A 15,939-nucleotide genomic window follows, 5' to 3' on the forward strand; every position below is an offset into this window, starting at 1 on the left:
TAGGTAAACCCACAGTGCTGTTAGGGAGGGAGTTCCAGGATTTTGACCCAGTGACAATGAAGAAACAGTGATATATTTCCAAGTCAGGAAGGTAATTGACTTGGAGGGGAACTGCCAGGTAGGAGCTTCCAGGTTCCCATCTATCTGCTGCCCTTGTCCTTCTAGGTGATAGTGGTCGTGGGTTTGGAAGGTGCTGTCGAAGGAGCCTTGGTGAATTCCTGCAGTGCATCTTGTAGATGGTACACACTGCTGTCACTGTGCGTCGGTGGTGGAGGGAGTGAATGTTTGTGGATGTGGTGCCAATCAAGAGGACTGCTTTGTCCTGGATGGTGTCAAGCTTCTTCAGCTGCTTCATCAGTGACCTTGCTTCCATCATAAGATCTGAAGTGAGGATGTTCGTCGGTGATTGCACAACGTACAGCACCATTCATAATTCCTCAGATACTGAAGCAGTCCATGTCCTGGACAATACCGAGGCTTGGAGCTGACAAGTGGCAAGTAACATTTGCGCCACACAAGTACCAAGCAATAACTATCTCCAACAAGAGAGAATCCAATGATCGCCCCTTGACATTCAATGGCATTACCATCACTGAATCCTCCACAATCAACATTCTGGGAAGGTTACCATTGGCCAGAAACTGAACTGGACTAGCCAACACCCATCTGGGACCCTCCACCCCTGCGTGTCCTTCCGTCCCCACCCCATCTTCCAATCCCAGCCCCAGCCGCGTATTCACTATACCCCCTGACATTCCCCTCTCCGATGCTGAACGTTCAGTGCTCAGCAAAGGACTTAGTTTCGTATCCTTACGCCCTCATCTCAATGAATTTCGGGCTCGGCACGATGCTGAACTCTTCTTCCGCCGTCTTCGTCTCCGTGCTCACTTCTTTGGGCAGGAGTCCTCTCCCCGTTCAACGGATCCTTTTACACGCCTCCAATATTCTCCCTCCAACTGGACCCCTCCCTCTGGATTCTTACCTTCTCTTGATCTTTTCATTGAGAACTGTGGGCATGACATTAGTAGTCTCAATTTCTCTGCTCCTCTCACCCATTCTAATCTGTCTCTCTCTGAAGTTACTGCACTCCGTTCTCTCAGGTCCAACCCCAACATTGTCATCAAACCTGTTGACAAGGGTGGTGCTGTTGTTGTCTGGCGCACTGACCTCTACCTCGCGGAGGCTGAGCGTCAACTCGCAGACACTTCCTCCTACTTCTCCCTGGACCATGACCCCAACGCTGAACATCAAGCCATTGTTTCCAGGACTGTCACTGACCTCATCTCCTCTGGAGATCTTCCTCCCACAGTTTCCAACCTGATAGTCGCCCAACCTCGGACGGCCCGCTTCTACCTCCTACCCAAAATCCACAAACGGAACTGTCCTGGCAGACCGATCGTGTCAGCCTGTTCCTGCCCCACGGAACTCATTTCTCGTTATCTTGACTCCCTTCTCTCTCCCCTTGTCCAGTCCCTTCCCACCTACATCCGTGATTCCTCTGACACCTTACGTCACATCAACAATTTCCAGTTCCCTGGCCCCAACCGCCTCCTCTTCACCATGGATGTCCAATCCCTCTACACCTCCATCCCCCACCAGGATGGTCTGAGGGCCCTTAACTTCTTCCTTGAACAGAGGCCCGAACAATCCCCATCCACCACTACTCTCCTCCGTCTGGCTGAACTTGTTCTCACACTGAACAATTTCTCCTTTAACTCCTCTCACTTCCTCCAAATAAAAGGTGTGGCTATGGGTACCCGCATGGGCCCCAGCTATGCCTGTCTCTTTATGGGGTATGTGGAACATTCCTTGTTCCAGTCCTACTCCGGCCCCCTCCCACAACTCTTTCTCCGGTACATCGATGATTACTTCGGTGTTGCTTCATGCTCTCGTCGGGACCTGGAAAAATTTTGCTTCCAATCTCCACCCCTCCATCATTTTCACATGGTCCATCTCTGACACTTCTCTTCCCTTCCTTAACCTCTCTGTCTCAATTTCTGATGATAGACTGTCCACCAATACCCATTACAAGCCTACCGACTCCCACAGCTACCTCGACTACAGCTCCTCACACCCCGCTTCCTGTAAGGACTCCATCCCATTCTCTCAGTTCCTTCGCCTCCGTCGCATCTGTTCTGATGACGCTACCTTCAAAAACAGCTCCTCTGACATGTCCTCCTTCTTCCTTAACCGAGGTTTTCCACCCACGGTCGTTGACAGGGCCCTCAACCGTGTCCGGCCCATCTCCCGCGCATCCACCCTCATACCTTCTCCTCCCTCCCAGAAACATGATAGGGTCCCCCTGGTCCTCACTTATCACCCCACCAGCCTCCGCATTCAAAGGATCATCCTCCACCATTTGCGCCAACTCCAGCATGATGCCACCACCAAACATATCTTCCCTTCACCCCCCCTGGCGGCATTCCGTAGGGATCGTTCCCTCCAGGACACCCTAGTCCACTCCTCCATCACCCCCTACTCCTCAACCCCCACCTATGGCACCTCACCATGCCCACGCAGAAGATGCAACACCTGCCCCTTCACTTCCTCTCTCCTCACCGTCCAAGGGCCCAAACACTCCTTTCAAGTGAAGCAGCATTTCACTTGCATTTCCCCTAACTTAGTTTACTGCATTCGTTGCTCCCAATGTGGTCTCCTCTACACTGGAGAGACCAAACGCAAACTGGGCGACCGCTTTGCAGAACACCTGCGGTCTGTCCGCAAGAAAGACCCAAACCTACCTGTCGCTTGCCATTTTAACACTCCACCCTGCTCTCTTGCCCACATGTCTGTCCTGGGCTTGCTGCATTGTTCCAGTGAAGCCCAACGCAAACTGGAGGAACAGCACCTCATCTTCCGACTAGGCACTTTACAGCCTTCCGGGCTGAATATTGAATTCAACAACTTTAGATCTTAAACTCCCCCTCCCCCCATCCCCACCCCGTTTCCTCCCCCTCCCTTTTGTTTTTTTTTGTTTTCAATAATTTATATAGATTTTTCTTTTCCCACCTATTTCCATTATTTTTAAATCTACAACTAATACCTTGTCAATCTTTCCACCCCACCTCCACTAGAGCTGTACATTGAGTGTCCTGCCATCCATTCTTAATTAGCACTTTTCTTAGATAATATCACCACCTTCAACACCTCTTTGATCCTTTTGTCTGTGACACCTTTTGATTATCTGCTTGCTTGTCCCTACAACCACCCCACCCTCAACTTCTCTCCCCCCGCCCCCCACCTTAAACCACCGTATATTTCACCCCTCTCCTAACTATACTTCAGTTCTGTTGAAGGGTCGTGTGGACCCGAAACGTCGACTCTTTCTTCTCCACCGATGCTGCCAGACCTGCTGAGTTTTTCCAGGTAATTCTGTTTTTGTTTAGCCATATAATTACTGAGACTACAAGAGCAGGTCAGAGACTAGGAATCCTGCAGCGAGAGTAACTCACTTCCTGACTCCCTAAAGCCTGTCCACCATCTACAAGGCACAAGTCAGGACTGTGATGGAATACTCCCCACTTGCCTGGATGAGTGAAGCTCCAACAACACTCAAGAAGCTTGACACCATCCAGGACAAAGCAGCCTGCTTGATTGGCACCACATTCACTCCTTCCACCAACGACGCACAGTGGCAGCAGTGTGTACCATCTACAAGATGCACTGCAGGAATTCACCAATGCTCCTTAGACAGCACCTTCCAAACCCATGACCACTACCATCTAGAAGGACAAGGGCAGCAGATAGATGGGAACACCACCACCTGGAAGTTCCCCCCCAAGTCACTCACCATCCTGACTTGGGAATATATTGCCGTTCTTTCACTGTCGCTGGGTCAGAATCCTGGAACACCCTCCCTAACCGCACTGTGGGTGTACCTATGCCACATGGACTGCAGTGGTTCAAGAAGGCAGCTCACTGCCATCTTCTCATGGGTAATTAGGGATGGACAATAAATGCTGGCCTAGCCAGTGATGCCCACATCCCATGAATGAATTAAAAAAAAGGTCACCAGAACTGCACACGCTACTCAAGTTGTAGCCCAACTAATGTTTTGCATAGTTCAGGCATAACCTCCCTGCTCTAGGTTCTATGCCTCGGCTAATAAATGAAAGGATACCACATGCCTTCTTAACCACCTAATCAACCCGTCCTGCTACCTTCGGGGATCTGTCGACATTCACTCCAAGGTGAATGCACCACTCAGTATCCTCCTCCCATTTACTGTGCAATCCTTTGCCTTGTTTGACCTCCCCAAATGCATCACCTCACACTTCTCTGGGTTGAATTCCATTTGCTACTTTTCTGCCCACGTGACCAGTCCATTGATAGCTTCCTGCAGTTTATAGTAATCGTACTCCCAACAACCACGCGGCCAATTTTTGTGCGATGTGAAAACTTCTTGATCATTCCCCCTACATTTACATTTAAATTATGAATACATACCACAAAAGGTAGGGCTAGTACTGAGCCCTGCCGAACCCCACTGGAAACAGCCTTCCAGTCAAAAACATTCATCAACAATTACCCTTTGTTTTCTGCCAATGAGCCAATTTTGTATCCAGCTTGCTACATTCCTCTGGATCTCATGGGCTTTTATTTTTTAACCAGTTTGCTATGTGAGACCTTGTCAAAAGCCTTGCTAAAATCCACGTAGATCACATCAACTGCACTGCCCTCATCAATACTCCCCGTTACTCACTCAAAGAACTCAATCAAGTTAGCCAGACACAGCCTTCCCTGAACAAATCCACACTGAATATCCTCGATTAAATCCATGCCTAAGTGACAGTTTATCCTGTCCTCCAGAATTTATTCCAATAATTTACCCACTACCGAGGTCGGTCAGACTGGTGTATAATTATTCGGTCTATCCATCGCTTCCTTTTTAGACATGGGTACAACATTAGCAGTCCTCCAATTCTCCGGTACCACACCTGTATCCAGTGAGGATTGGAAAATGATGGTCAGACCTTCAGCTATTTCCTCCCTGGCTTCTTTTAACAGCCTGGGATACATATCATCCAGCCCTGGTTATTTATCCAGTTTCAAGGATGCTGGTCCCCTTAATACTTCCCATCTCTGTATGTTTATTACATCCAATACTTCACACTTCTCCTTCTTAACTAAAATGTCTGCATTGCCCCCTCTTTTGTGAAGACAGATGCAAAATATTCATAATGAACCATACCCACATCCTCTGCCTCCACACACACCACCTTTTTGGTCTTTTATGGGCCCTACTTTTTCCTTAGTTATTCTCTCACTCTTAATGCATTGATTAAACATTTTTGGGTGGTTCTTGATTTTGCTTGCCAATACTCTTTCATGCCCTCTCTTTGCTTTGCTAATTTCCTTTTTGATTTCATCCCTGCACATTCTATACTCCTCTCAGCTTCCTTTAGCTCACTGTATCTGCTGTGCCCTCACCTACCTTAATCACTGTCACATCTACCTCTCCTTGAACTCTAATCAAATCTAAACCTGCTGGTCTGACTGCTTTTTGGGTCAAAAAAATCCAAGTAACTAACCCCCCTCCCTGATGCATCACAATATCTGCAACTCAGACTCTAGATCCATAACTCTGAGCTGAAGTTCCTCAAACTGCAGGCACTAAATGCAAATATGGTTGTCTGGAATCATCCTTATCATCACAAACTTCCACATACTGCATATGTAGCATACCACCTCGACTGCCATCTCAATTTAACCTTGTTTAATATATTTAAATATTGTTTCATGTAACTAATTCACTTGGCCTAACACCACCACCTCCTCCCTCTGTACCAAACTGTCACTGACCAAATGCTCTGCTTCTCACCAATTACGATGCACTCCGCCTTCTGGGTCATGCCCAAATTACAACTGCTCAGTCAACTTCCAGCTCTTAGTAATCACCCAACATTCAGGCAACTACTTACATACAGTTCATCGATTGCTAACTGCTTTGCAGTCAACCAGGTTCCACTGCAGGTTGACTTTTCTTTCTTAAGAGCTCTTTTTGTTTTTACAGGTAATATCTACGTACCTTTAACAAGTCAAGTTCTCCTGTTTTCCAGACACAGCCCCAGTTAAGTTTCCTGATACCAGTAGGGTCAGTCCATGCAAATAATCGAGCCTGTCCTGGGTCAAGTATCAACTCATCCTGTAATCCACTGTCGGGTAGGAAAGGATTAAAGGGCAGTGAGAAGAGTATAAACTACTCGTGAACAAGACATTTCATTTAGCAGTAATATTATCCCTGTGCCAGAATAGAAGTGCATTCACAGAAACTAACTCCTGTACATAGCTTTTCCATTACAATTGCTTAGCCTATGCAGAAATTCAAAGTCCGGAAAAGCTAGCATATTACCCTGTATTGTTCAGTTAAATGTATAAGATACACAAACTTATATTTTTTAAAATCACTACTTGTGCAAAATGGTAATAACATCTTACATGCTGTCAAAATTCTAAAACTCAGCATACCTGTAATATACAGCAACAAAAGTACACCTTAGGTCTCAGGTAACAATAAACTTGTCATTTTAACACATTTTGTAACAATTCTGTTGTAACTAACAGACTGAAGAGTCGTATTCGACTTGAAACGTTAGCTCTGTTTCTTTGTCCACAGATGTTGCCAAACCTGCTGAGTATTTCCAGCACTTTCTGTTTCTATTTCAGACTGCCAGCATCCACAGTATTTTTATTATTACCAGGGGACCTTCGTGCTTATCTTCGAATAGGACCATGGGGTCTTTATGTCTCCCTGAGGGGGTGTGTGCGGGAGGCGGGTGACAGGGCTTCACATTAATGTCTACCCCGAAAGGCAGGACCTCAGTGAGTGTAACATTCCCTCAGCATCAGCCTAGATTATGTGCTCAAGTCTATGGAAGTGAAGCCAGAACCTTCTAACTCAAACAAGAGAGTTACCAATGAGCCAAAAATGACACCCAAGCTAGTTTTGTATCTGTAACAAAGTGTGATGGATTCATTAAATGTACAGGTATCATATAAATAACACATTAAGATCATAAATAGGTAATCTGGGATTATATGAGAGAATAACATTGATTTACTTTTAAGAGAAAGTACTTTCTTTCCATTTGAAATGCACTTTGGCTCAGCTGGCATTGAAGCCCCATCAAGGACTTAAGCACAACCTAGGTTGATATTGCAACGCAAAACAGGGGAGTACCAAATTGTCATAAATGCTGTTTTTCAGATGAAACATTACTTCTAAATTGTCTGTCTGTTCAGACAAGTAATCAATCTCCTTGAGTGCACCCCAGATTCTCTTGGGCTAAAAGGTGGATATAAAAGATATCATGCCAACATTAAAAGAGGAGCATTCAAATGCCCTGACTAAGATTCTTCTGTAAAACATCAACAACTAACAAATTATTAACTGGTCATGCATTGCATCCCTGTTGGTGCAATTTGCAAACTGATTCAGTTAAGAGCTGCTATGGGGATTTCACATACCTTTGCTTGAAGCGAAACTTCACTGCCGTTGTATGATTAATGAGTAGGGCAGGTGCAGAACCATCATAATAGTCAGTAAAAGTGATCTCTGTGGCATGATCTGCAACATTCACATCCACTATAACTCCACCACACTGCCAAAGCAAAAAAATGCATAAGATCAACTGCCAGTTCTACTCATAATTGGAATCTGAAACATATCATTGCAAAACAACATTAGCAATAGGTTTGTAATTTCCTTATGGCCAAATTAGTTGCTGCAGAGATTTTATACAGGGGAACTTGATCATGTTAAAAACAGAAGAATGAAACGCCAAGTTTCTTTATCCATTTTGCATAACACCAGGTGTGTATTGAGAGAGAGATGTGTGTGATGTTAAGTGCCATGCTTTGCAACTTTCATTCCTTTTACTTGCAAATTATTATTAGGAATTTTGATTAAATTTAATTATGTTTATTAATTCTGCTTTGTTATAGATCAGGAGTTTTGCCCGCTCTTCTCTACAATTCAACTGCTCAAAATTAGATGCATTTTTAAGTTCACTTACTATTTTCATTATTATTCACTTATTTCTAAGCTAGTTATGATTTTCTGCCATCCATAAACATTTACTGATCATAACAATCCAAACAGCCATTTCCTTTGGTCTTTGGAAATTGTTACCACAAAAGAGTTGTTTAGGTGGCACAAGCAGGATTTTGGAATGAGAGCATTCTAAGTGTGCCATCTCCAACCTGGCTGCCTACCTGACACAACAGAGCTGGCAAAATATAGGTCCAGCTCTACATCCATGGCACTAATCTACTGAAATGAGGAGAGAATACGGCAATTTTAAAGTAACATGCAGAGTACACTGAAATATCAATAGTGGCATTTATGTAAAAAGCACACCTGTACAGATGGCAGGCAACTTTAAGATGGTAAAAATGGCTCCAAAATGCTTGTATTCAATGCTACATGAATTGATGCATCTTAGTTTTACCACTGCCATACACAAATTCATTCAAAAATCTTTCAACAGCCTCACTCAACCCTGCTTCTACAATCTCCTAGATCCTCACTCCTACTGCCTTCTACAACTCCTCCAGCCTCACTCATCCCTACTTCCACAGCCTCCTATAACTAATTGGCATCCTCCAATCTGGAATCTGGCCTCCCTGGCATTGCTACTCCAGCCCATCCTCCCTTTTCCATTTAATCAGTGGCCCAGCCTTCAGGTATTTTCTATTCTAAAACTAATCCTTGCTACCGCTCTGCCCAAGTATTAAAGCCCCCTCAAAGCCTATGTCTGTGACCATGCCTTCATTCCCTTCTTATTGCTTGCCATCCTCTTACATTTACTGTGTATAAACCCGAAGTAAATGTAAGTTATTGTTGATGAACACGTCCTCCTCTTCTGTCAGAGGCCGTTTAGGAGAATATGCAGCACTATGTTTGTCCCTGTTGTAGCCAGTCTCTCCGCTCACCCTGAGCATCCGGGGTGGAAGAAATCGTTATGGCCTAAATAAGCCTGAATCCCTCGCTCTCTATGGAACAATGGTGTGATAATGCAATGTCCTCTTTCAACTTTAAGCGATAATGTACATAAGCACTATTCCAAAATCACGTGCATTTATTCATTATTTCTAAGTTGGGTTATCTTTTCTGACACCTTTCAACATTTGCTGATCATAATCCAAGCAGCACTTCCTTTGGTGCTTAGAAATTGCATCCATTCTAAGTGGCACAAGCAATCTTTTAGGAAGAATGCGCTCTCAGTGCATTTGGGTAGCTGAGTTGCTGAATGCTCAGGTGACTATTCTACAAGGAGAATCAGCCCAATCAGTGGTGGTGCAAGTCTCGCATTTCTTCGGTCTTTAATGGCTCTGCCACAGGCACAGAGATCACAGATTCTGTCTGGCTCTGGTGTTTTAATGACAACTTGGAGTATAGATGTTTAGAAACCTGCAGCCCATGTCCTGTCACCAAGTCTTACTCCCCCATCACGACAGCCATTCTTCTCAAAATTCCCAAAGCGTTAAGTTTGAGATCCTTGAATCCACAAAGCTCTTCTTTTGCACAATCCTTCTGACCTGAAGCATTAGACTGCAGTGCTCCCGTGCAGATTTTTTAAAAAATTGTTTTTGGAAAGTGGGCATCACTGACAAGACAAGCATTTCTTGCCCATCGCTAATTGCCCTTGAGAAGGTGGTAGTGAGCTGCCTTCTTGAACCGCTGCAGTCCATGTGGTGTAGGTACACCCACAGTGCTGTTAGGGAGGGAGTTCCAGGATTTTGATCCAGCGACAGTGAAGGAACGCTGATATATTTCCAAGTCAGGATGGTGAGTGACTTGGAGGGGATCTACTGGTGGTGGTGTTCCCATGTATCTGATTCCCTGGCCCTTCTAGATGGTAGAGTTTGGAGGTTTAGAAGGTGCTGTTGAAGGAGTCGGGGAGTCAGGTGAGTTACTCACCTCTCAATTCCCAGCCTCTGACCTGCTCTTGTAGCCACAATGTTTATATGACTGGTCCAGTCCAGTTTCTGGTCAATGATATCCCCCAGAATGTTGATGGCGGTGGTTCAACAATGGTAATATCACTGAACATCAAGGAGAGATGGTAAAACTCTCTTTGGTTAGAAACAGTCATTTCCTGACACTTGTGTGGTATGGACTGCCACTTAGCAGCCCAAATCTGAACGTTATCCAGGTCTTGCTGCAAGCGGACACGGACTGCTTCTGTATCTGAGGAGCTGTGAATGGGACTGAACAATGGTGCTGTGCAATCATTAGTGAACATGCCCACTTCTGACTTCATACTGGAGGGAAGTTTACTGATGAAGCAGCTGAAGATGTTTGCTCTGAGGACACTACCCTGAGGAACTCTTGCTGTGATGTCCTGGGACTGAGACGATTGATCTCCAACAACATCTTCCTTTACGCTAGCTATGGCTCCCCAGTGGAGAGATTTCCTGTCTTGCTAGAGCTCCTCGATGCAACATTAGGTCAAATGCTGTCTTAATATCAAGGGCAGTCAATCTCACCTATGGAATTCAGTTCTTTTATCCATGTTTGGACCAAGACTGCAATGAGGTCATGAGCCAAGTAGCTCTGGCAGAACCCAGACTGCGCATCAATAAGCAAGTTATTGCTGTTTAAGTGCTGTTTGATAGCACAGCCAACGACATCTTCCATCACTTTGTTGATGATTGAGAAAAGTGGATGGGGTCTGATTGGATTTGTCCTGTTTTGTGGACAGGATATATCTGGGCAATTTTCCACATTGTCAGGTAGATGGCTGTGTTGTAGTTGAGCTGGAATAGCTTGGCTAAGGACGCAGCCAGTTTAGGAGCACAGGTCTTCAGTACTACCGCCAGAGTGTTATAGAGGGCTTTGGTGAGACCACATCTGGAGTACCGTGTACAGTACTGGTCTCCTTATTTAAGGATTGTTGTAAATGTATTGGAAGCAGTTTAGAGAAGGTTTATTGGATTTATATCTGGAATGGGAGGGTTGGCTTATGAGGAAAGATTGGACAGGCTAGGCTTTTATCTGCCGGAGTTTAGAAGAGTAAGGAGTGACTTGATTGAAACATACAAGGTCCTGAGGGACCTTGGCAGGGTGAATGTGGAGAGGATGTTTGCTCTTGTTGGAGAATCTAGAACTCGGGGTCACTGTTTAAAAATAAGGTGTTACCCATTTAAAACAAAGGTGACGAGAATTTTTTTCTCTCAGTGGGTAGTGAGTTTTTGGAACTCTCTTCCTCAAAAGGCAATGGAAGCAGAGCATTGGAATATTTTTAAGGCAGAGCTGGATAGATTCTTCATAAAGAAGGGGGTGAAAGCTTATCGAGGGTATGTGGGAATGTGGAGCTGTGATTACAATCAGATCAGCTATGATCTTATTGAATGGCGGAGCATGTTCGAGAGGCCGAGCTGCCTACTCCTGCTCCTAATTCATATGTACGTATGTACGTATGTTATCAGGGCCAATAGCCTTTTCTCTAACCAGTGCCTTTAGCTATTCTTTGATATCACATGGAGTGAATCGAATTGGCTGAAGACTGGCATCTATGGTACTGGGAACTTCCAGAGGAGGCTGAGATGCATCACCTAATCTGCACTTCTGGTTGAAGATGGTTGCAAATGCTTCAGTCTTATCTTTTGCACTGATGTGCTGGGGTCCCCCATCATTGAGGATAGGGGTGTTTGTGGAGCTTCCTCCTCCCGATAGCAATTCAATTGTCCACTACCTTACATGACTGGATATGGCAGTAATGGAAAACTTTGGTCCAATCCTTTGGATGTGGGGTTGTTTATCTCTGTCTACCGCATGCTGCTGCCACTGTTTAGCAGGCATATAGTCCCATGCTGTAGCTTCACCAGGTTGACACCTCATTTTTAGGTATGCCTGGTGCTGCCCCTGGCATGCGCTCCTGTACTGTAAGGATGGCAATGGTGAGGGATATGCCAAGCCATGAGGTTAGAGATTGTGGTTGAACACAATTCTGCCACGGCCCATATTACCTCATGGATGCTCAGTTTTTAGCTGCTAGATCTGTTCTGAATCTATCCCATTTAGCACAGTGGTAGTGTCACTTAACACGGAGGGTATCCGCAGTGTGAAGACAGGACTTCGTCTCCACAAGGACAGCGCAGTGGTCACTCCTGACAACACTGTCAAGGACAAATATATCTGCGACAGGTAGGTTTGTGAGAACCAGTTTAAGTTTCTTCCTTCTTATCGGTTCCCTCATTACCTGTCACAGGCCCAGTCTGGCAGATACATCCTTCAATGTTCAGCCAGCTCGGACACTTGTGATGCTGTTGAGCCACTCTTGCTGATGGACATTGAAGTCCCCCACCCAGGGTACATTCTGTTCCCTTGCTACCTTCAGTGCTTCTTCCAAGTGGTGTTCAACATGGAGGAGCACTGATTCATCAGCTGAGGGAGGGTGGTAGGTGATATTCAGTAGGAGGTTTCCTTGCCTGTGTTTGACTTGATGCCATGAGACTTCATGGAGTTCCGAGTCAATGTTGAGGCTCCAAGGGCCACTCCCTCCTGACTGCGGGGGCAGGACATACCCAGGAGTGGTGGTGGTGATTCCTGGGGCATTGGCTATTAGTTATGATTCAGTGAGTATGATTATGTCAGGCTGGTGTCTGACTAGTCTGTGGGGCAGCTCTCCTAATTTTGGCAAAAGTCCCCAGATATTGTTGAGGAGGACATTGCATCGTCGACAGGGCTGGGTGCCCTTGGCATTTCCGATGCCTATGCTGATGTCACATGATCTGTCCAGTTTTATTCTGTAGTGATACAACTGAGTGGCTTGCTTTGCCATTTGAGAGGGTAGCTAAAAGGTAAACATATTGCTATGGGTCTGGGGTCACACATAGGCTAGGCTGGACTAGGATGGCAGATTTCTTCCCCTGAAGGTCATTACGGATGGGTTTTTACAGGTAATCTGGTAGTTTCATGGTCATCATTATTGAGAGTAGCTTTTCATTGTAGACTTATTAATTACTAGATTTTAAATTCCAACATTTATGGTAGGATTTGAATTCATGTCTCCAGAGCATTGGACCAGGCCTCAGGATTGATTACTGGTCCAGTAACATAACCACTAAGATACGGTTCCCAGCTGCAGCCACATCTCGAACCTGGCTGCCTCTGGACTTCTGATGTACTCCCTCTCCCCATGCCCCTCTCTAACACCACTCCCCCAACGCCCCTCAGCTCTCTGCCACATATCCAAGTAAGTCTAACACCTGTCTGAATGTTGCTCCACCAGGCAGGATATGTTGAACTGGGAGAGGAGCGGTGGGAGCTGTAAAATTTCCTTACACCCTGCAGAGTTCACTGTGTATGAACCACAGCTTTCAACATGCGGCTGAAGGACCACAGGGCATGCAGCCACTTAGTCATCAAAATTTTCCTCAAACATCATTCAGATAGACAAAGAACAGCACCCAACAGCTTCCATCTAAATGATCGATCAATCTGCCCCTTTCAATAAAGCACAGGGAAAATGAGTTTTGCCTTGGACACCATTAGCCTCGTAACCGAAATCAGCTGAACAGGTTCTTGCAGAGTCTGGAGGCCCAATACTGTGGCCTCTTCTCATTTCACCAATTTAAAAAAGGTAGGTTAATGAAGCTGTCTTGTGTTCATCGAGTAACAGACTGAACACATTAATAAAGTTCTTGTATAAATATATTCTAGGTGCAATTTGACAAGTTTCTGGACAAAGAAGGGTGAAAGTATAGATATAAAAGGCAGATGGTTGGGCTCGATCAATAAGAAAGGGGCAGCTGGTTGGGCCAAATGACCCATCCTGGTTCCGAAAAATATTTAATTTCTTGCCTCCACTTTTGTGCCTCCCACCGTCCCCACAGGAAGATAATGAGCTTCCAACTTGGCAGTTTACTCACAGCAGAGCAGACAATAGTCAACCTCCCTTCCACATCTGGTTCCAAATTGAGATCCAACGTCTGCCGTCATCAAAGAGAACATAAACAAAACAGAGCACTTGAACTTACCACATGGTCAAGACTCAACAATGTGCCGTTGTCTTGCTTATTATAGAAGAAAGATTTTGATGACAGTTCAGAACCAACCACTCGGACACAAAGCTTGTTTGATGTTGTTTGCGGCCAGAAAGGAAGACACTGGAATAAAATTAAAGAAATTTTAGCAATGGGCTCCTAAGACAGTTAAACATGAGGAACTGGTTACTTAATGGATGCAAAGCTAAAAAACAGAATTAAAATAGTTGACAGAATTCCAGGTGCAACACAGCCAAAATTAATTTGCTCCAATCAAAAGGAGCTGCGATATTAAGAAACTATTAAGAATTGGTATCGGCCTGCCAAATTTACTATTCATGTCAACATTATAAAATAATGAAAACAAATAAAACTTTCATTTTGAATTCTTGTGCCATAACGTTAACATAATTGTGTAACAGTAAGAAACAATATAAGAAAGAGAGCACAAACTCGCTGGAAAAACTAAACAAATATCCAACTCAAGAACAGAAATATTGCTAATAAACCTCATTCAATAACATTTACCAATTCACATGATTATATGTGAATGTCTAAGCACACACATGTGTTATCACACTACAATAACCCTGCCTGTTATTCAAATTCAAAACCTGAAAATAGACAAGTACAAATGATTTTGAACTTCAATACAAATTCTGATATTACCTTTTCATTTGAGATGTGGCATGTCGCCAGTTACAAGACTGGGTCCTGCACGTGTGGTAACTGAATATAAAAGTGCTCAAGTGCTCAAACAGTGAAGAAATAGCTTAACTGGGGATACAATCATTAATCATATACAACACTTGATTATAAGCTCCTTGCCCAAGATGTATGACATTGCCCTAAACACTCACATTAAATAACGCTCTCATGGAGGGGTCTGTACGAGTATGCAGATATTTAAGTGGCCTGTTGTTTTGCTCAGAATCAGTTACTTAAATGTAGAAAATCAAATGAGATTGTTTTCCAGTAAAGAAAATGGGAAGGAGCATCAGAGTCACTTTTGTGAACAACCAGTGCTTCATGTTTAGAAAAAAAAATCACCAAATTAATTAGATTCAGAATCCAGTGAAGATAACATTTTGGAGAAATTATCAAATATTTGAGGAGGATTCCACATTAGGCTGAGAGTAGAATGAAGAGGTTCTCTGTATAGGCTCTGATAAATGCTGTGCAGTAACAAAACAATATCCTGGACATTTCAATCTCCTGTGTGCTTTGTGTTTCTACTTTACCATTGAACCATTTCTTCTTAGAATAGTTAGCAGATTTTATTAACAGTTAAAGCAAGTGGCGTAGTGTAAATTGCTCCTAACATCAAAATCTGGATGCATTAAAAATGTGATAGAATTCTTGTGCAGTAATTATATTTGCATTACTGATGATAAACCCACAGGAGTAAATGGATATTTTCACAGGCATATTTCAAAACTAAAACCCAATACTATACCTCTGCTGCTGAAATATAAACCCATTTCTCATTGTCGAATTGGTCAATCGGCTGATCTTCTCCAACTTCCAATTCATAGGAAGACTTGTTAACCAAAGTGTAGAATGGAGTTAGGGTAACAACCTTGGTCATGTTGAAACTGCTCATCTTAATGGTAACTCCAATCTGTGATTTTAAAAATAAATGAGTTATTAACAGTATTTACAGTACAGACTACCTACCTTGTAGGCATCCTGTACACATGAATAAGTTTCCAAAGTCCAGGTACCCAGATCATTAAATGTGATTGTAAATGAACAGATACAGAAAATAATCAAAAAGGTTAATGGAATGCTGTCCTTCTTATCTAGAGGGCTTGAATGCAAGGGGGTAGAAGTCATGTTTCAGCTATACAAAGCCCTAGTTAGCTCACACCTGGAGAACAGTGAACATTCTGCACACCACACCTTAGGAAGAATATACTGGCCCTGGAGGGAGTGTAGTGTGGGTTT

General features: G+C 44.1%; 1 protein-coding gene across 2 annotated transcripts in view; it reads right to left on the reverse strand.

Moving 5' to 3' along the window:
- The window catches only part of vps13c (vacuolar protein sorting 13 homolog C), a 350,466-nt gene that overhangs the window by 70,978 nt on the left and 263,549 nt on the right, over positions 1 to 15,939 (reverse strand). For both annotated transcript variants that reach the window (XM_078532613.1, XM_078532615.1), the window contains 4 exons: positions 15,449 to 15,613; positions 13,987 to 14,115; positions 7,468 to 7,601; positions 6,029 to 6,155 (listed from right to left, as the gene is read on the reverse strand). In XM_078532613.1, the coding sequence (XP_078388739.1) occupies positions 6,029 to 6,155; positions 7,468 to 7,601; positions 13,987 to 14,115; positions 15,449 to 15,613 (555 nt within the window). The remainder of the gene's footprint in view (positions 1 to 6,028; positions 6,156 to 7,467; positions 7,602 to 13,986; positions 14,116 to 15,448; positions 15,614 to 15,939) is intronic.

This window comes from Cetorhinus maximus, chromosome 30 (genome assembly GCF_964194155.1).
Source record: "Cetorhinus maximus chromosome 30, sCetMax3.hap1.1, whole genome shotgun sequence".
NCBI lineage: Eukaryota > Metazoa > Chordata > Chondrichthyes > Lamniformes > Cetorhinidae > Cetorhinus > Cetorhinus maximus.